Source organism: Pyricularia pennisetigena, chromosome 5 (assembly GCF_004337985.1).
Source record: "Pyricularia pennisetigena strain Br36 chromosome 5, whole genome shotgun sequence".
Lineage (NCBI taxonomy): Eukaryota > Fungi > Ascomycota > Sordariomycetes > Magnaporthales > Pyriculariaceae > Pyricularia > Pyricularia pennisetigena.
In genome coordinates, this window is record NC_043743.1 from 3,461,723 (window position 1) to 3,483,327 (window position 21,605).

Genomic DNA, 21,605 nt, shown 5'->3' on the forward strand with positions numbered 1-21,605 from the left:
TTAACGCAAATTATCATATATTTTTATAATTTTTATTTATTTTTTTATTCGAATATTTAATTGCATACTATGCGTACATTATTTTCTTTTGCCATTATAATGCGAATATTTTAAATATACCCGCTATAAACGGCAAAATACCACAAATTATTGTTATATTAATAAAATAATGATTAGCAATATCGCAACATTAAATATATTATTAGTAATACCGTTATAAACGGCGAAATGCGACAAAATATCGTTGGTGGTACCGCCATGAACGGCGAAATGCGACAAAATGTCCTCAGACTAGAACGAGCGCGATTTTTTCGGCCAATGCAATTGGTCGAAAAACCATGTGGTTAAAAGGTACATGGAGCGTTCGGTCCCCACTGCGAAGCAGGGGGTTTTGGTCGAGCACTGAGACTATGCCTGTACATGGTTTCTCAATCGACGAAGCACTGCCACCGCCCGAGGAGCAAGCCAGCCACGTAGCCACGCTTTTAGGGTAGTCAGCAACTCGCCGTGGTCGAACAGTTAACTAAAGCCCATTGTACAGATTCGTTTCCCTTCCTCAAGACTGCAACGTTCCAACGTTAATTGACCATCGCTTCGCCATGTCGACAACGAGCCCTTTCCACCGCTAATGCGGTTGGAACGTGCAATTCTTATGCGCGAAGAACAACGTTTTTGCCGGTTTATACCAGCATCAGGATTTCCTAACCATCGCCGACCTTGTGCACGATCTCGATTTGTGTTTTTCGAGCGACGGTCCCGGCGATGACGGCGACAGGGAGCGATGGCGTCGAGTTTTTTTTTGCCTGATGTAGAGACAGCTGCAGATGGACTTCTGTTGTTTTTAGAGGACAGCGACAAAGCTACAAAGATCCCCACGCCTCCGCAAGGCTCACGAGCCAGATATCGCTACGCTTTCCATGACGTGACATGCAATCGCCCAGGGTCAACACACAGCACCAAAGGTGTGTATATCGGAATGTGTGTGTGTGTGTCTGTTTTTTTTTTGTTTTCTTTTTTTTTTTAAAAAAAAAAAATAAAAATAAAAATAAAAAAATAAAAAAACCTTCTACTATGGTGGTAGGGGTAAAAATCCCCATCTCTGAACAGTGGTGGCGACTTTGCAGGTGGGTGGAACCCCGATCCAACATTGTATAAAAGTACGGACGCGTGCTCGTTGGGGTTCGGTAAAATGTTTCGTTATAATGGCGATTAACGTGAATTTTAATAGCGATTTTTTTTTTTGCAGGGCCAAACAACGCGTTACGGGTTTAAATATTTGATAACAAAATATATTATAAAATCGATCGCGGCTGTAATATTAGGTTTTCAAATTGTTAAATCAATTAACAATTACGATACCTGCAAAAAAGTACGAAGTACCTGTGGGTCGAAAGTCTTAAATTATATTAACGTCGTGAAAGTTACATCGACAAATATACGGTGACAGGGGGTGGTTTTTTTTGCCTGCCACCATAGTACATGATTACGCAAACCCATCTCAATCCAGCGCGCTAACTTTACTTGACCTTCGATTCAGATTCATGCGTGCGGCTAGCCGACCGACCCCCACGACGTCGAGACCATCGATACCTGCCAATTAACAAAGCCGACACAAGCGACCCGAAGCTCGCGCTTATAACCCCCAACGTACGCAATGCAGCCAGAAAACGTGTGCGCGCAGGGGAAGGCTCGGCTTCAATGTTTCTCTCTAATTCGCCTTCGCCAAGCCGTAGCCTATTACCCTATACGGATGAACAAAACGACAACCTTACAATTCCCATCGCAATAGTTGACTCGCAAAATGCTTAAGAGCAAGCTTCGAGTTTTCGCTCAAATGTTATCACCAATAGCAGCGGCAGCAGTGGTGGGGCGCAGTGTGTTGTAATGGGCAAAGGAGAGTTTTGGTGTCCCGGACCAACCATTGTTGGACCTGGCAATGAAGCAGTGCACATTATCCCGAAAATACATTGGAGTCGCTTCCCTTTGGATGGCGACCAAACCGTACCCGATCATCCTAATGACCTTGAATCCCTCAGAGATGCGTGGTAGTTTATATGGAGTCCTGGCAACGGGTTATTATTGGCAAGTTACTTACGCCAGTGTTTCGACCAGCGATTTTTCTCCATCAACCCAGAGTCGGGTATTATTCGCGCCTTTGTGCCCTATTCTTTTTTGCTAGAGCACCATGGGAGGCGTGTTAAATTGCCACCAGGGATAACTAGGCGGGCTTTGCGGTTAAGGCATTCCAAAACCCCCCCACGGGGGCCCGTGGCAGCCCAAATCGGTGGGGCGGCCAACCCGTGGGTGGGTTGAATTTTTTGTGGGGGGGCCCGGCCCGGCCCAAAACCGTACACGGGTTTTCTTGGCAACCCGCGGGCCCCCGTGGGAGAACCCGTAAAATTACAAATTTTCCATATTTATACTTATGATTTTTTTTCGAATTATAGGTAAAAATCACAATTACAAATAAAATATAATTTACGATTAAGAATAAAATATAATATATATTGACGATTACAAATAAACCACAGCATAAAATGACGATAATAAATAAAATATAATATAAAATGACGATAATAAATAAAATATAATATAAAATAACGATAATAAATAAAATATAATATAAAATAACGATTATAAATAAACCATAACATAAAATCACGATAATAAATCAAATATAACATAAAATCACCATAATACATCAAATATAATATAAAATCACGATTATAAATTAAATATTATATAAATTTACGATTGCAAATAAAATATAAAAAGGAAAATAAATATATTAAACCTTTATTTTACAATTGGGAGTTTTTCGAATTACGCCCATACACGATATTACCCCGTACCCGTTTCATTACCCTAAATGGGGTTTTTATTAACAATTTATTAGGTTAAAACCCTTTTTAACTAAAACGGGTAATAGGGGTATGCGGTTAATATTTCCCCGGATTGGGGTATTAGCGACCGTTACCTAAATAGGATTATCGCTATCCGAATTTAAATTTTCGTTTAATTCCCCCAAATTGTACACGAGCCCAACAAATTTTTTAAAACGGTCGTTTTTAGTTTTTTCGTTTTCCGGGGATATAAATTTTTTATATACGATAAAAGTTTTAATACCGATTAAAGAAAATAATTTTTTTTTTAATCGAAACGTAAATAATAACACGGTCCCGGATTACCGATAAAATTAACGAAAATTGGTTAAAGGCAATCGAATTGCCTAACCATAATTATAACCATTTAATAAAAATGGAAATAGCAGGAATAATTAAAATATCGCGGGCGATTTGGGCAAATTCCGGGAATTTGGTTTTATAGGTAATCCATTAATTAAAAATGTTATTATCGTTTTCCATAATTGCGGTAAATAATCGAAAATTAATATATATATTAATATAATTATCCGTATAATTATCCGTATAATTATCCATAATTTGAAAATAACGAACTTTAAATAAAAAATATTTTAATTTTTAACCGGATATTTTTTTTAATAAAACGATCGATGGAATATGGGCTGGTTATTGGATTTAAATTTTAATTGGGAATATATTTGCGTTTTTTTGGATTCGGTTTCCGCCATAAAATAAATAAAACTGGATCCGTTCCCGGGTAAATTAATTTTGTTTTAGGGTGGAAATTTGGATTTCGTTTTTGCGAATATAATTCGGTTAAACGATTAATGTTTCGGTTAATTAAATTTTCCACCCTTTGGTTGGTATGATATGTTTTACGTAATATCGGAATTTATTTTTTTTAAAATCCGTCCGCGTAAATGGGATTAAAATAACCGCTACAAAGTACATTTTTTCAATTTTTTAACGTTGAATTAGGTCGATATATTTATCCAATTTTGTTCGTGTAATACGAATTGCGTTTTTCAAATTGGTATATTATCCCGTTTGTGGATATTTTTGGGTTTTTTCCTAAAACTTTCGTTCGAAATTGGTAAAAGCAATTCCAATAATTCCTAACCCAGATAAAACGTACGCAATTATTTCCATTTTATTAGCGTTAAAAATATTGGTCAAAACCGCGATAGTTTTAGTCGTTGCTAAAAGACATTTAAAAATCGTCCAACCTTTTGCAAATATTCGAAATTTGGATAAAATCGAATTCGCCCGGTTATCCTGGCCCTTTATTAACACAAAGTATTGTTTAATAAACAATTCGATGGTTTTACGTAATTAAAACGCACGCGCAATAGCCGAAATGGTTAAATTCCATTTCGTTTGTATATTTTTAATTACAAAACGGGGTTTTTTAACGCCAAATTCGCCAATAGTTTGTTGCAAATTGCAAAAAAATTCGGTACGTTTGGGGCTTTGGTGCAGTAAAACCCCCAAATAACGTAATTAATATACAAAATAATATATTAAATAATTATATTTTAAAATTTTTAATAAAATTAAACATTTATTTGGGCGATAATATATTTTAAGGATATATCCTATATTTTAAATTTTTCCAAATTATTAATCGCCAAATGTTTTTTATCGTTGGAATTAACCAAAAATGCGCGGAAATCTGCTTTAGGAATATAAAAATCTTAATATATAACCCTTTTTACTAATTATAAAACGTAAATTATATAAAAAATTTGTAAAATGTTTGATTGCATTTGTGGTTAGGGAATATTTTTTTCGAATTTCCGTAACAACGTCCCCGGTGCGGAAATTGGAAGCATTATTAACTATAATAACCAATATTTTATTTTCCAATTTATGTTTAAAAATAGTTTAAACGGTAAATTTTACCAGTTTTTCCCTCGTTTTGCTGGCGTTAATCGCAATAAAATCGAAAACAATATACCGACGTACCCAGTTATTGTTAATATAAACGGCCACAATACCCCAAAAAACGTGTTTTAAACCGGGGCTTATCCATCCGTCCACGACCAAAAAAAATTTACCTCCTTTGGGGATATTTATTAAATTTTGGGTAATAATATTTTCGGATATATTTTTGCATTTTTTGGCGAAAGTTTGTGGCGATAGAACCTTTTATCGATCGTTTCCGGTTTGTACAAACATTTTAAATTCCAAATTTTATACAATATTAAATCCTTTTCGCAATTAAATCCAAAATCGGACGTATAATTCCTCGACCTCGTTTTTCGTATATTTGTAAATCTTTTTCGTTTAAAAAATGTAATTACATATTAATTTTTGCAAATATATAAATAATAATATAAAATAGTTATATGGATAATTATATAAATGGTTATATGGATGGTTATATTTCGTTAATAAATGGAAAAAACTTATTACATAAAAATCCGTAGGAATTAAATTGGGGTTAAGTAAATCGTTTTGTAATCCGAATTCGTTTTAAACACAAATAATTGTATTCCGATACCGTGTAAAAGTATTAATTTTATTATACTGGTTTTTTCACTAAACTGGGGATATTTTAATATTTGCAAACATTTTTTGCAAATTAAACATGGTTCGCCGTTTTTTCGAAAAAAACCCTAATGGTAATATTACCAGATTTCCGCTAGTTTAGGTTTTTAAAACCCTTTAACGGTTAAATCGACTTCATTGTTTATCGGTTGCCAACGTCGAAACCAGAATCCAAAAACGAATAAATCGAAAAAATTGTTTTATAATTTAAATGTATATATATAATACGCATCCTTTTTCCCGCCGTATAAAATAGGATCGTTATAACCTGTATTTTATTTGTTTGCAAATACCGCAATAAATTCAGTTTTAATTTCCAAATTTAATTTAAAAGGGAAATTATAATCGTGCGAATTAACGCCAGGTAAACGTGGGACGGGTGTATATATATTCGAAAAATAATTACGAAATTCGTTAATAATTTCAATATCCGGAGACACCAGTTTTTCGATTAAAGTTTCCGGAGGTGGCGATGCGGTATCCATTACGATAATATGGTTAAAAGCTTAAAAAAAAAGGAAAATTTTTTTTCGTTATTGTTTTGAAATTTAGGAAAAAATGGGATTATGTTTGATTTATCCGTTTAATTAAACAATGGAATTTTGAATAATCGATAACGGGGAAACATCGGTTAAATTTTGTATTAAAAATTTGGACTATTTAATTGTTTTTTTTTTCTTTTTTGCATTATTATTTATCGCCAGGTTTTACCTACACAAATATGGCAAAAACAAAATAAAAAAAACGTCGACAAGTTCCTAATTCTCCCAAATTAAACCAAATATTGTTATATAATAAGTAAACATTTTTTCTTTTTAATTATTGAATATTTAAATTAACAATTTGTAAATTTCCGGTTAATTTACGTCGAACCCATTCCGTATTTTTACATTTTTTTAAACAAATAAGCCCCGAATTACCCTTACGATTACGGGAAATTCCAAAAATATTTTCACCTATTATCCATTTAAAGGATAATTTACAAATAAAACGAGGGAAAATTAAAAAAACCGCAAGAAAGACAACTGGGGGTAAACCACCCAATCGAAATACCGGAAAATTTAATATATGGGTACAAAATAATGGATAATAAAGGAATAATCGTGCAAAACGGTTTAAACCTGGGAATAAAAAATATAATTGGTTATATTGGATGGTTACATTTTAATAATTGTTTACAATAATTGCGTTAAAGGAAATCCGCCGATTGCAATCCCGTACAGACCTTTTAATCCCCAAAATCGCTTTTCAGCGTTTGGTTAAAAATGTAATATCCACAATTGCGCCTTATATTATATTGCAAATACAGAAAAAGGTTTTAATAATATTGCAAAAAACGGCGGAAATGTTTTTGGTACAATTATTTACTGTTTTAAACCTTGCTGCTATCCATATAAAACGGGTTATAATATCGACGAAAAATATATAATTGGTTCGGTTAATGTTAAAAACAATGGGTTATAAAATTTCTTTTTAAAATAGTAAAATATAAAATTCAATTAACCGTTTGGACATTTTTTTTGAATTTTGTTTTTGTTTAACTGGAAATTTATTACGCTAATTAAATGTAAATAAAATCTACGCAATTAAAAGTTTTAACTGCTAATATTACCGTAAAATATATAATTAAAATTCGCAATTATTCCGCGTATTTAAATTAAATAACAGGTAAAAAATCCCCCTCAAACTCCTTAGGTATTATACTATGAATTGGTTTTATAACCAGCACCTATAACGTTTTTGCCTGACGTTTAAGTGTTTTTGGGTAATTAGGTACCCCAACCCAATTATTCGCAATAAATGGGAACGTAACCCATCCATCCACATTTTTTTAAACTATTATTCGGTAAATGGTGCGAATGGATTTGTTTAGCACATTTGTATAAATTTTATAAGGGGCCTGTTTAACCCAAATGCGCTGGACAGGTGTTTTGCAATTAAAAACCCTGTACGATTTTTAAACGCGGAACAGGGCGGTAGCTTTAATGTAATTATAATTTACAATTAAAGGTTTAAGTACGCCAAAACAAATAAAAGCGCGCAAAAAAGTTGCTTTAGCCAAAATAAAGGACTGTATAGGCGTAGAATAAATCGCCCTATAAAATAATTAGCAGTTATTTTATTTTAAAAAATTAAAATATGTAAAATTTACTTTGTTTTAACTTTAAATAATTGGTATATTTGGTTTATATTAGAATTATAAACCGCAGTATTTTTTGCCCAATAATGCACCTTAGTGGCCAAATGGGTTACCAGGGAATACCAGTATCGATACATTATATGGTAAAATAAACCACGCAATATTTGAAATTGTTAACCGTATATTTAAGTAATTATCCTATATAACCATTTGTAATTTACCAATTTAATTATTTTGGTTTGATTTAAATTGGCCGTTTTACCAGAATGCGCGGTTTTGTGGCGGATTTGGCGTATTATATAACCAAGTTTAAAAGAATTTTCAGGTAAAATACCTTTTCCAAATTTGTGGAAAATTTGGCGGATAAATTGATTCGCTTTATTTTGGTAAGTGTGTTATTTATATAGCAATGCAATAACCATTTTTTCCCATTTTTGCATTTTAAATTCGGCGTTTTTAATGGGAACTTGAAAAAACGTTTCAAAAACCTCCTTTAAATTATTTAAATCCTTTACATCTTCCCAATTTTCGTCGTCGATTGGGGCAGGGGTGCGGGATTTTAAACCGAATTTGGATTGCAGGTTTTTCCAATACTGGTTTTAAAATTTCCTGGATGGTTATATTTAATAGTTACCACGTTATTCTGGTATTAAAAAAGGTTATATATAATGGTTATTAATTTTTTGGTAATAAAATCAAGTTTTAATTTATTTTCCATTTGCTTTCCTACGAATTTAGTAAACGTAAGGTATTTATATTCGTTCCGCAATTTGGACTTTTAACGAAATAATGCGGTGTTGAAACGCTTGCGTACGCGGTCCACTATTAGTTTAAATTCGTCGCTATTTTTTGCTTCCGTTTTCAGCCTTTTGTTGCGATCGCGCGATTTGTGGGTTTTCTGTCCTATTTTTTCGTCGTTTTTGCGTTTACGGGTTAAAAATTGTTAATTGTCAAATTAAAACTGAAATGCATTTTGTAAAATCAAAATGTATACCTATATTTGCAAATAATAATAATATTTAAAAATAACTGATTATTCCAAATATAGCAAAATTGTAATTAAAATTTGAAATTGAAAATTCTGGTTAAAATTCAAATTTTTGTTGTTTTAATAAATTTGATAAATTTAATAAAACAAAAGAATTTTGCGTTTGGATTCCCAATTTGGTTACCCCATATTTAATTTATTTGCACTTTACCTAATTAAATTTAGCGCCGCTGTGAAAATTTTCCACGTTAAACCTAATTAGGTTTAGATTAAATAATACCCCGCCTTTATTCACTTTTTCGCAATTGCCAAAAAAGAATTCGGTTTTTAACCCAACCATTTATCCGCACTAATTTCTTTTTTGTTTTTATTTTTCGTTATCCACCATTCGCATTACCCGTAACCATTTTTCGTTACCATTCTTATTTTTATTAAAAAATTTATCGCCTGGTTATTTTTAATTAATTTAGTTAAAATGGCTTTTCGCGCCCAAATTCCCCGTTCGATTGCAGGCAAAAAACCTCAAACCTTTCCTTAATTTATATAAAAGGTTTTAAAAAAAAATATACCAGTGGGTAAACAGGGGTAAAATCGCCGGTTTAAACCTGGTAATAAATTTTATCCATTTTCTATTTTACAATTATATATTAACTCCATTTTAGTAATTGTTTTACGCGAAATTAGGCGGTACCAAAAAACCCTCAAACTATTCGTCCCCAAAATTCCTTTCCGACGTTTGGTACGGGAATTGGTTTAAAATTATAAATATAATTTTCGCTTCCAATTAATCGCTTTTATGGTTTTGCAAAAAACAGCAAAATGTTTTTTTATCATTTTTTTTACAGGTAAAAACCCTTTATTATAACCATCCTATATAACCATTTTAATTTTATTTAATTATTAATTTTTGCGTTATCCACGTTCGCCGTATTATTATCCAAATTAAAAATATGCATTTCGTTAAATATATTTTAAATATTATAAATAAATGGATATACCCCCAATATCCCAACCAAAGGGATTTTTAAATGGCTGGTTATTTCCGCATTGGCCCTAAAAATAAAAAACTTATATCCCCATTACCCGTCGTTTCGACTTTATTTGGTTTTAATGGTTAAAACCCATTACGCCCTGTATCGAAATTCCCAAAAATTTCCAAAATAGCGAAAACTCCGTCACCTGCCAAACCTGCAGGTAAAAAACCTGTTAAAACTATTAGCAAAACATTCCCCAAAACTGCTGGAAAAAATTTGCCGCAATTAACTATTATTGCAAATTCGTCGTTTTCGTTTTCGTCTGCGGATTCGACTTCCTTTTCGTTTTTGTTTTGTTTATTTAACAGTATAGGTGAAAATAATTATAAAAATAAAAAGGAAAAACTGGATGAAAAACTGGATAAAAAATAGGATAAAAAACTGGATAATAAATAGGATATAAAACAGGAAAAGCAGCAGGATAACCAGGTTAATTTTATTAACCCTAATACGGATATGGAAAATACTAATTAAGTTGTGTAAAAAACAAAATAATAGGTTTAAAAAAAGGGATGGTTATTTAGGATAGTTATTATAATTTCTTTCACATTATATTGCGTTGTTTTTAATTTTAAAACCTATTAATCGATGGTTACACTAATGGATATATTTTATTTATTAATTATTTATCCCAATTTTAACAAAATCGTTTTTTTTTTACATTGTTGTTCCTTTTTAATCGCTTTAGCACGAAAACCCGCGGGTTACCCAATTCGGGTTGAGCCCGCCAGCCCGCGGGCCCCCATTTACCCGCCAAGAAAACCCGTGGGCCATTAAGGGCCCCCGCCAAGAGCCCATGGGTTGGCGGGCCGGGCTGGGCTAAACCTGTTTTCGGGTTTTGGCAGGCCTTATTTGCGGTTACATTACGACATGTGCTGTATCGAGAATTTCGGCGTTATTTATCCTAATGCCTAGCGCCCCAGCGCCAGTTGTTAATATTAGATCCAACGCCATAAAGCTACCCGCCAACCCATCCGCTACGGTTGGCAGAGACCTTGACAAAGTCCAGAGTCAATCTAGTGCGGGCGCCGCCCCAACGGCCACTCAAACCGCAGATGCAACCCCGGCGGGCGGCGGTTTTGATTATGCGGCAAAATCCAAACAGAGATCGACGGTAGCGCTCCCTGCTAGTCATGCGTCCTCCCCTCAGCTAAGGGAAGATGAGCACCACCAGACTCGGCTTTGGCAAGTGGGCAACATGATTATCTCTGACCCTCAGGAGGCCAAAGAGTATTAGCGACGCGGATGGATAGTATACGAAGTGCAAAGCGAGGATGAAGGGAACGCTAACGTTGAGAATGGCTGGTTTGATCAATCCATACAGACAGAGGGGCCCATAGATATGCTGATGGAACCGGAGCGTGGGCGATCTAGGAAACGGAAGGGTCTGACGGAAGTATAAGATCTGTTGAAAGATTTATAATTATCAAATTGTAAATTACAGAAGAGTCCCGCTGTTTGCCATAAATTACATTGCAAACCTTGCTTGTGGGGCTCTCCGTGTAATGTTTGGAAAACACAATTGGAACTGGGGTGAACTCGAAAACAAGGTGCCTGTTTATATTCCACTCATATTCGAGCGCTGCATGACATGCGGCGGCATTGGCGTACACCCAATTTTGCAACTAACAAAAAAAAAGCCGATCTGTAAAGATGCGTGAGTACAGCCCACTACAGCCTATTCCGCCCCCTTCTTTGGGCTGCGCTCCCCCGCAGGACTTAAAGCCTCGGGCTGCTCTTCGGAGAAATCCGGCCCTGTGTAGCCCGGGTTCCTATGCCACACGTCCTTGCTGCTGTTGGGTTCAACCGTGTACCACCCCCGAACGTGTTTCCAAGACCAGGGACCCCAGTATGCGAACGTAGCTGCGTCAGTGCGGGCCACCGTATTGCCTGCAGACTCGCGACCCTTGGCGTCTCCTTCTTTCGCTCCAACCTGCTCTTTGTACCAATTCTCGGTTATTTGGGAGGTGATGTATGAGACGTAGACGTAGTGCGTTGAACCGGGTGAAGTCTTTCGGTACGTTGCAGATATGTCCCCTTTGCTCCGTTGAATCAGGACTTCCTTGTCTGTCATGTCCCTGGCGGCGGGTTTGGTAAGGCCACCGTAGTGATCGAGGAAGCTTGGCTGGGTGCTGGTGCCGAATCCGATAATGATGGCGGCCGCAGCATTGCTTACAAGCAATGCCAAGGAAAGAAGAGCTGACATGTTGGTAAAGCGTGCGTGCCGAGGTTTGACGCAAAGTCGAAAACGAGTTGAGGGAAAGAAGGCTAGACTTAGGGCGGTGATGTAAATAGTAAAAGAGTGAAAACCCCGTCTAATGATGGATATGTACGACTGCAAGTTGCAGCAATTATGATCGCCAAAGCCCGTGTATTTATATGCACGATTTGTTTTTTCAGGCCCCCTAAAACTATTTATGGCAATATTTAAAGGGGGCATTATGATTACGCTTTACTGCAGTTCTCCATGAAAATTAGTTATGCGATTTGTGTTTGTATAGCGACTACTATGTTATAGACTATGTGGGGTTTGAGCTTTGCGCAGCCCCTGTCAGACAAAAGGGGCACCCAAAGCCAAACCCCCAAGTATGGCGTGTTGGAGCTGGCGAACTGCTCCATTTATTTCGACGGCCACTCCGATCGCCGGCTATGTTTTTATCCGAATGTTATGCGCTACAAGAATACGCATCCAGTCCCGCGATATTTCGGACATGATTACATTCGCCCCTGGGCTACATGATCATGGACACTTTAAAGATTTATTATATAATAGCTAGTCATATTGTGTAGCCTTGCACATTTGAACTTACTACGTAATTTCAAGTCCCTTTCAAATCCACGCGGCCGCCCCTGGTCACAGTCTGAGTCATGGGGAGTCCTATAGGGCTGTTCCAACTTTCAGGCAAAAACAACAGCAAATTAGGATTGTGACCAGTGTGGCGATCTTGGGCAACTGGAGATCATTCTATCATAGGGTGATGTTTAGCTATCAAAATATCAAAGAATAAACTGACACAGTCATCACGCGCACGTCCAATAAAGGCCTTCAAACAAAGTCACCAAATTGTAACGCGCGTTAGAACTTAGAATTTGCAACCTGCTATTGTATGGAAAAAAAAAGCGGCGAGGACTGCCGTGATGAATTGGCCCAAGAACCGTCAACTAGGATTGGGGGCCAAGTTCATCACCTTGTTTCGATCGGAATCACCGGACACGAAAGACGGTTCGTGTTAGGCTTCGTAAGCAGCTCGATAGACGGTAGCTTTCGTGTCTACAACATCTTTCCAGGGGCCCATCGGCCTTAGCATTCAGGCCTTCTGGCGTACTGTTTCGAGGACATGATTCGAGGGAAAGCAGGCGAGCAGATGATTTCAACATGTTTGCGACAGCTTCAGGCCCTGGAGGAGTTGAAATACCGGTAGGGCTTAGGCTTAGAAAATGCTCATAGATAAGGAGTTTTGTTTGTTAATACTGTAGCTTAATGTCGAACTAAGTCGAGCAAATACTGGCATCTTCCTTACTACAGGCCGCTTTGCTTGAGGCTATGAATGGATATGCGTAACTAGTATCCGAGACCGGGTAATCCTATTACAGATCTCTCATAACCGACAAAGAGCAATAGTCGACATCACCTAGAGCAACGATGAATAGACGACTTCTCTTTTGCCAGACATTCTAATTCCAGCTCTCAACTGGGAGACGCAATACAAGAGATATTCACACATAGTGACATTCTAAAGAACACCGAGGGCGTGTGATTTACTGTCAGTGCTTCACAATTAATTCTTCCCAGGCCTTCTCCACAGCTGACAGGGTCGTTGATCAGCGTGCGAAGGGACATTCCATCGTGCTCGTTCGGCATGCGTTGCCACTCAATCTCCGGCACAAGCATCGTAAGCCTTCTCCCCACTACCGGCCTGAGGAAGATGTGTCCGTGACACTTGTGCGGCAGGTGCTCCATCCCCGTCTCGTTGAACATCCCGTATGCCTGGCACTCGCGGTAAAACAGGTCCGTTTGGCGGCTTAAATAGAGTGCGGGTGTGATCGCCTTATCTTGCGCGCCTCTGGCTCTCTCCGTCGGCAGGATAGGATTTTGGTAGAGGCTGTTAAAGAACTCGTCATTCAAATTATGAAACTTGAACTATAAAAAGGTCGCCCTTGATTAGGGTCTGATTAGACATAAAGGGATATGTGATAAATTCAAAGAACATGGATATTTGCTCAGGTATGTTCAGTCAACATACAATCTTGAGACAGTACGCAGCGCCATTTATGTTCGTTTCAACAATGTAAGATTGTTGGCCTGATCCTATCATGCTCACGGCGTTGACCTATAGTGGCGCGACGGGTGTGTTTGGATCCATGGATGGGCTGAGCCGAGGACCAGGTAAGACTGGAAGTTTGGGAAAGTGGGCGGAGCCACTGCCGCTCCGTTCATGCCGATCAGTCTAGGGGCCGTATTGGTTGTTTATATGCTTCGAGTGTGTAAAGTTTACTCTCGGCTATGGCGGCTTTCTAGTGACGACCAATAGAGAAAAAGCTGGCTATATAATACAAACTACCTGATTTGAGGCCCGCTCGGAAAGCCAAAAGGGGATCTCTTTCATCCTCGATATCTTTGTGCCACCAATGGGAATTCATGCAGTGCTTCAAATTCTCCATTGGGCATTGATGCTGCTGTCTTTCCGGATCATCGGTTTAAAACTGATATAAAGATAACAAAGCATAATCAAACGGCCGACCGGGTATTATCAAATCTGCCACTATTCGGTTTCTATTCCTTATCAGGCGGTGTTTCCACGCAAGCCCTTCCTTGTTACTTCCACTTGACGGTCACCATGTAGAAATAAGATCCCAAATGGGAATTCTGCGGCAGAAGAGCCGTTTACAGTGGGACTAGTGTTGCTTGCAGGGAGAGATTCTATATGATAATGCTCCTTTTTGTTCATGAATTGCATCTGCACCGCACAACCTTTTTGACCCGATGTGCTAACCGGCTTCCTCAACTCTGCCAGATGGCCAGAGCCAATAGAAATGACCGTCTCCCTACAAAAGCACCCCCGGTGTATGGCGAGACTCGGGTTATAGTTCATTGCTCATGTAATCTGGCGGGGTTGAGTAGCCATCAAGGTACGCCAGAGATTGATACATAAGTGACGTCGTGTGTCACCCTCATTATTCACCGGGAACACCAGGGACTCGCTTCTACGTTTTCCTTGCATGGCACACCATGGGTCCATGTCTGTCCCTTGCAAGGAATTCAAATGTTTTCAACAATATCTTTGTACATTTTCTTGCTAAACAATGACCCTTCGGACCCCATGCCGACTCCCCCGATCCGGGTCGCCGAAAGCGTACCGCCAGATTCCACACGGTATTGGTATCCGGTTACTCGATCAGCAAAGACAAGACCATGACTTCAATGCTGAATTGAGCCTCACGCAGGTCAAAATAAAGTAATATTGCTAGTCTACCCCGGCCGTCCATGTCAGGAACTTTAGACGGTTCCCAAATTCTCGACTACTGGGCCCAACCCCTGCGATAGCACACTCAGCACCGGAGGAACTTTTGTTTGGTGGGAAATTTACCGTGACACCTCCAATCTGGAGAACCCCTCATCCAATTTGTGGGGGAGTCGGGGAGGGGTTGGGGTTGTTGGTTCTTTGCGGGAAGGCTCCCCCTCGGGGCGCGACTACCAAAGGTGGATACATGACTTCTCCAACTATTGAGGCAAAAGACCCCGACACCAGGATCATAATGCGACACATGGTTTTACGCCAAGGGGGAAGCTGTCTACGCGCTCTTTTGCTCCCCCACGCCCGAAAGCGCAGAGACCCCCGGCCGGTCTTTATCCCGGAGTAAGAACCAGCCCCGCGTTCGGTATGGACTGAGTACTGGACACGATAAAGAGGGGAGCTTCGTGTGACCTGATTTCCTCCTTCCTGCTTTTTGTTTCCTTAGTTTTTGTTTCTTGTTTCCTAGTTACCCAACTTGGCCTTGCAAGCTTTCTCTTCCACCGGCACACTTCACCAACATCTACCTTGACGATTGCCACCATCCAGCAAACTCAGAACAAAAGCAGGTCCTGCCATAAAAAAAAGACCAAAATGCCTTACCCGGAAAAGTTCACGGGTTTCCAGGTCAAGGGCCCAGACAGCTGGACCGAGTTCCACAAGAATGAGTTTGACCCTAAGCCTTTTGGTGACTACGATGTCGACATTCAAATCGAGTGCTGTGGTGTCTGCGGCAGTGATGTCCACACGGTCTCTGGTGGCTGGGGAGAGCAGAAGTTCCCTCTGGTGGTCGGACATGGTTAGTCCTGACCCCGCTGCCCATTATACGCCGTTACAGGCCATAATAACAAGACCCCTGCTGACCTCCTTTTGCAGAGATCGTTGGCAAGGCCATCAAGGTCGGCCCCAAAGTCACCCTGATCAAGGAGGGCCAACGCGTGGGTGTTGGTGCGCAGTCTTATGCCTGCCTCGACTGCAGGCAGTGCAAAAACGACAACGAGACATACTGCAAGAAGCAGCTTGACACATACGGCTCCGTCTGGCCCGACTCCGGAGTGGTCTCGCAAGGCGGCTACTCGTCCCATGTTCGGACTCATGAGCACTGGTACGCGACTCGTTCCCACCATTCAAATATGTCTCGCTTCTCTCGTCATCGCTGACAAACCGCAAAACCACAGGGTCTTCCCCATCCCCGATGCCCTCGCCAGTACCATCGCCGCCCCTATGCTGTGCGCCGGCCTGACGGCCTACAGCCCGCTCGTGCGCAACGGCGTCGGCCCCGGCAAGAAGGTCGGCATCCTCGGCATGGGAGGAATCGGACACTTTGGGCTGCTCTTCGCCAAAGCCCTGGGCGCCGAGGTTTGGGCCATCTCGCGCAGCCGCGCCAAGGAGGCCGACTGCAAGGCCATGGGCGCCGACGGCTTCCTGGCCACGTCGGAGAAGGGTTGGAACGAGCCGCACGCCATGACCTTCGACGTCATCCTCAACACTGCCAGCAGCTTCGAGGGTTGGGACTTTGGCGCCTACCTGGGACTGCTGGACGTGCACGGCAAGTTTGTGGCCGTGGGTCTTCCTGAGGGCGAGGGCATGAAGATCCGCAACCAGGACCTGCTCAGCAACGGCGTCTTCATCGGCGCATCGCATCTGGGCTCCAGGAGGGAGACCATCGAGATGCTGCAGCTCGCGGCGGACAAGGGCATCAAGTCATGGGTTGAGGAGATCCAGATCGGTGAGGATGGGCTCAAGGAGGCGCTGACGAGAGTCCACAAGACGGATGTGCGATACCGGTTCTGCATGACCGGATACGACAAGGTGTTCAGCGCTTAAGGTTCATGAGTGGTACTGTACATAGCAAATGATTCAAGCCTGCAATCATTAAGCTCTTGTGCATCTGCCTTGAAGTCGTGAGGTTTTGGGATGATGTACTCCTGAATACCGGAAATAATGGGAGGTGCTGCAAAGATAGCATCTGCTTATGCAATCCGGCAGTTGAAGACTGCTGTGCCTTGATACCTTGAGGTTCTCTTCCTTTGTGACATGTTAAGGGCGTCTATATATGTCACCTGGCAATCTTGTAGCAAAGCAAAGCTGTTTCTGAACTGCTCCTTAATGAATTGGATTAGTTCGCGGCTATTGCGATAGGGGACAATACCAACAAAGTTTGATGGGGTGTCACAAGTTCGAGGCCATGGGGGGGATGTTGATTCAGGGTAGGAAACAATTGCACAATTGAAGAATAAATGTGCCATCTCCCGTTCGGGTTAGGATCACTTCACAGCAAACAAGAGAGTGGAGCAAGGGAAATCACGCTTTCCTTGTTCGAAATCAGGTCCCACCTAAGAAAAACTGTGCAAGGCCCGTGCATGAGGGCTCACAAACCCCAATCAGCAATCAGCCCCATCAATCACTCAGCGAGGTTTTACCCATCAAACTCCCCTTTCGACTTACGCCAGACGCAGAAATCCGCTTTCTCCTCGTCAACTAACCATCCCATCACCCAGCGGAACACCTCACAGCCGTCAAGATGAGCAGCCCAGCCCTCAACAAGATCGCGGCCAACAGCCCGTCGCGCCAGAACCCCTCTGAGCTCGAGACCAGCATTGCTCAGGCTCTGTACGACCTCGAGACGAACACTGCCGACCTGAAGGCTGCCCTTCGCCCTCTGCAGTTTGTCTCTGCCCGTGAGGTGAGAATTTTGCCGATGATTTTTGCTCCCAAGTGATTATTTAGTGTGCCATGACCGCGAAGATGGGGAATTCAAAGAGTCGTGCCGCACGATGAATCCCACTCCGTCCGCGGATCCGAAATCTTCCACAAAGAACCCGACGACCTCGATGCATATCGAAATCCAATGATCGCGACTCGAGAACGGGAACGCCTATGCGAATGATTAGCGGAGCTTCCAAGGCTGTCTCTTGGAGATACTTACCTCGGTCGCACCGCTTGACGCACATGATTCCCGTTCAAAGGGTCGAGACTCAGAAAGATGTCACATACACACAAGGCGTCGCGGAATCGGACGGGAAGCGGTCCATGGATTGGCATTTTCTCAGAAATACCATCCAGGAGCTCGCATGCTGACTTTTGATCTCGCATCAGATCGAAGTTGGCCACGGCAAGAAGGCGATTGTCATCTTTGTCCCCGTCCCTTCCCTGCAGGGCTTCCACCGTGTCCAGCAGCGGTAAGTTTTTGCTCCTCGATTAGCTGCACTCGCTCTTGATCCCATTCTCTGACATGATTCCCCGCAGCCTCACCCGTGAGCTCGAGAAGAAGTTCTCTGACCGCCACGTTCTCATCCTGGCCTCGCGCCGCATCCTTCCCCGCCCCAAGCGCTCCAACCGCTCGCGCAACACCCAGAAGCAGAAGCGCCCCCGTTCGCGCACTCTGACTGCTGTCCACGACGCCATCCTCACCGACCTCGTCTACCCCGTCGAGATCGTCGGCAAGCGCCTCCGCACCAAGGAGGACAACTCCAAGACCCTCAAGGTCATCCTCGACGAGAAGGAGCGTGGTGGAGTTGACTACCGCCTCGACACCTACTCCGAGGTCTACCGCCGCCTCACTGGCCGTAGCGTCGTTTTCGAGTTCCCCCAGACCGGTGCCTCTGATTACTAGATGCCTGGCGTTCGTTTGGCTGAATTTGGTGGGGCTACGACAAAATTTTCTTTTTCCATGACGGGTGGGTTTTCACGGCGTGTGGGATGGGAATGATCTTGGTTTTTTCCGTCATGAACTGCATTGAATCTTGGCCTGCCACGATCGAATCAAAAGAACAGGGAAAACGGCGTTGTCTAGTTTGTAGCTTGTGAGACAATACAGGCTTGGTCATTTCATGATACCTTTTTTTTTTTTTTTGTCTTGGAGTCTTGGGGTTGGGAAAGAATTGAATTCTTGTTACTGGTCCAAAGACAAGTTGCTCATCAGATGAATGCTATGCACAACAGGGGTATCTACTGTATTCTACTCTGCCATCAAGCGACGGCGACTTCTAGTCCCGACTTATCCGGCCAATGCCAACAACGCACCAATATGCCAGCTCCCTCTTTTCTCTAGTATCCTTGTCCTTGCCGATGGCTTGGCCAACATCGTCGTTGGCCGCGTCAGCCTCCCACTCGACTCGGACAAACATTGGTATCTCGAGGAGATCCTCGTCTTCCTTTAGCGGGCTCCGATCCACTTCGTCGGCTGGCTTTCCGAGTCCCAGCATGTCTACTCGGAGCGAGGCCGGCACGATCTCAACCACGACGCTGACCCAGTTGCGGCCCTTCTCCCAGATCTTGCCCGCCTCCGCCTGCCCACCCTCGCCGTCCGGCTTTCGAACCATCGTCCGCCTCCTGGCCGAGGTGTCGGCGCCTGGAGCGCCGTCCTTGAGGACCTCGTCCCAGACGTCCGTGTTGGCCCCAATCTCGAATTGTGGACACAGCAAAGTCACTTTGCTGCCGAAGCGGCCTGGTGTGACGGCTGGCGTGGCAAGGGACACGCGAACGGATTCGAAGATGGGGTTCTTGAATGTCAGGAGGTATTGAACCGGCTCGAGGGGCTTGAGGAGATGGTGTGCCGCGACGGTTCCGGGCGGCTCCGCAGGCGGGGGGTTGCCGCCAGACAGATAGCGCGCCGATATGCTGGGGATGTAGTTGCCCGCGACCAAGCGGATGCGGAACCTGTTGGATGCCACCTTGGCCTCGGGCTTGGTCATGATGTGCCTGCACATCGGGCAACGCTTTGACCGTTTTGTCCGCAGCAGGACGGGGATGGGCCGCAGGTCGTCCTGGAAGCGAATGTGCTGCGCGCTAACAGGAGCGGCGGCATTTGGAGCCTGGGCAGCCCGTTGCTCTGTCGTGGTGGTTGCATCCCAGCCTACCTCGCGTAATCTTACAATGGATGCATGTTCATCCAGTCCGTTCTTTGGTTTTGGTTTATTTTGCGATGTTTCTTCAGTCCCTCCTTCAACAGTCTTCTCTTGAATCTTTGCATTGGGTTCGTACAAAACCTTTAGACCCTCCTGGGGGCCGATAGCCTCGCGCATTGGGTGCATGCGGGTCTTGCGCCGAGTGTCGGCCGGGTTAGCGCCCGTGTACATGAACATGAGCCGCGACATTGAGGGTGACCCTGGAGAACCAAGGCCAAAGTTGGCCAGGTTTCCCAAGGACGACAAAGCCCCAGTACCGCTGCTGGTCGACGTATCCGCTAGTTGTGACTTGTAAAAAGACTTGAGCTTGGCAAACTGCGTCTCGACATCAAGCTCGTCGTCTTCTGCGTCCCCGCGGTCCCGGGTCCCCTTTTGCTCCTCCTCTCCCTCGATCGAAGACGGCGCAGCGCCGGTTCCAGAATCAGGAATTGCCGATGACTCGTCTCGACGTTCCTTTTGCTCCTTCCGCGAAAGCCGCGGTCGGCCGCCGTTGCGGAGCTTGGCGAGCTGTCCATATATAGCGTTTGATCTGTCAAACTTGATACCCACCTCCAGGGAGCTCCATTGACAGTAGGAGCAGTTTAAAGCAAAGGGACCTCCCGGGAGCGCAGCGGTGTTATCGGCTGCGAGGTGACGACTGGACGATGACGGTTCAAGGCTTGTGACAGACAAGATTCCGACGCAGATTGGACACTGAAAGCAACTACGGGTACATCTGTATGTCATACAGGTCTCGCATTAGCAATAAGCAACCCCAGATGAGGTTTTGCACGGATATCTCTGCCTACCTATTACCCTCGCTTTTTATGTTGCTGCTCGGCACCTCAAAGAGGCAGCTTGGGCAGAAGTACGTGACGATCTCTTCGGCGACGCAGCGCGGGCAACGGATCTGATGGCAATCTTCGCAGTAGAGCAGGTATTCAATCGGGTAAAGGCTGTAATTGGAGCGCGGAGAGCGGGGGTCAAATGTCCTCCCATCCTCGTCCTCTTCCTCAACCAGGTTGCCATTGCTATCCTTCGTAGATGTGCTCTGGGTTGGAGACGAGTTGCCTTGCGGTCGGCCAAGGTCCGAGGGGTCAGAGCATGGGCACTGTATGTATGTATATGGCGCCATTGCGGCAATCTTGGACGATCAGGGTGCGCCTGGCACGGAAGGGTTCATGGAAGCTCTGATGCTGGACGTCGCGCAGTTTCTCTAGCTGGCTAGTGCGTCACGTTCGCCAATAGACAATCACAAGCTTATGCGTCAGCTTTCCACAAGCATTCAAGGCTGTACGGCGCAAACAAGGGACTTTGCAAGAGCTGTGGTTGACCGCCCTTGCTGGCAGAATCGGAGTCGATCTGGGCAACGCGACCCTGACCGCGTCGACATTACCAGCGGGGTGATTTTACCCAACCCTTGAGATTTTTTTTTTTTTTTCCCATGTGCCCCGCCATCTGGCTGACTGGCTCAACACACGCACAGCTGGGCGTCAACAAAACGCCAATGTCGCTCAATTTCAAGCCACAACTGTCGCTAACACGTGTGCACGTGGGTTAGATTGCGGCATTTGTTCAGCTCGCCTCGTCTACTAGGCATATTTGAGTCATTCTCAGTGTGTGCGAA

At 42.9% G+C, this 21,605-nt stretch overlaps 6 protein-coding genes across 6 annotated transcripts; 4 read left to right on the top strand and 2 right to left on the bottom strand.

Annotated features, from left to right (window-relative positions):
- Positions 1–781: 781 nt before the first annotated feature.
- On the top strand, positions 782–1,809 carry PpBr36_08914 (uncharacterized protein; the record flags this gene model as incomplete). Its single annotated transcript, XM_029896039.1, has 2 exons — positions 782–962; positions 1,556–1,809. The coding sequence occupies 2 exons, from the start codon at positions 782–784 to the stop codon at positions 1,807–1,809; spliced, it is 435 nt and encodes a 144-aa protein (XP_029747095.1).
- Positions 1,810–1,936: 127 nt separating this feature from the next.
- PpBr36_08915 (uncharacterized protein) lies at positions 1,937–10,813 on the top strand (the record flags this gene model as incomplete). Its single annotated transcript, XM_029896040.1, has 2 exons — positions 1,937–2,140; positions 10,535–10,813. 2 exons carry the CDS (start codon positions 1,937–1,939, stop codon positions 10,811–10,813), a joined length of 483 nt encoding a protein of 160 aa, XP_029747489.1.
- A 441-nt stretch (positions 10,814–11,254) lies between these two features.
- Positions 11,255–11,782, bottom strand: PpBr36_08916 (uncharacterized protein; the record flags this gene model as incomplete). The annotated part of the gene is made up of 1 exon (XM_029896041.1): positions 11,255–11,782. One exon carries the CDS (start codon positions 11,780–11,782, stop codon positions 11,255–11,257), a length of 528 nt encoding a protein of 175 aa, XP_029747098.1.
- Positions 11,783–15,683: 3,901 nt separating this feature from the next.
- PpBr36_08917 (uncharacterized protein) lies at positions 15,684–16,916 on the top strand (the record flags this gene model as incomplete). The annotated part of the gene is made up of 3 exons (XM_029896042.1): positions 15,684–15,888; positions 15,966–16,194; positions 16,268–16,916. 3 exons carry the CDS (start codon positions 15,684–15,686, stop codon positions 16,914–16,916), a joined length of 1,083 nt encoding a protein of 360 aa, XP_029747099.1.
- Positions 16,917–17,592: 676 nt separating this feature from the next.
- On the top strand, positions 17,593–18,705 carry PpBr36_08918 (uncharacterized protein; the record flags this gene model as incomplete). The annotated part of the gene is made up of 3 exons (XM_029896043.1): positions 17,593–17,775; positions 18,189–18,271; positions 18,339–18,705. Coding segments are annotated over 3 exons (633 nt in total), but the record flags the coding sequence as incomplete, so codon positions are not given.
- Positions 18,220–21,113, bottom strand: PpBr36_08919 (uncharacterized protein; the record flags this gene model as incomplete). Its single annotated transcript, XM_029896044.1, has 3 exons — positions 18,220–18,701; positions 19,090–20,714; positions 20,788–21,113. The coding sequence occupies 3 exons, from the start codon at positions 21,111–21,113 to the stop codon at positions 18,220–18,222; spliced, it is 2,433 nt and encodes an 810-aa protein (XP_029747680.1).
- Positions 21,114–21,605: the final 492 nt, after the last annotated feature.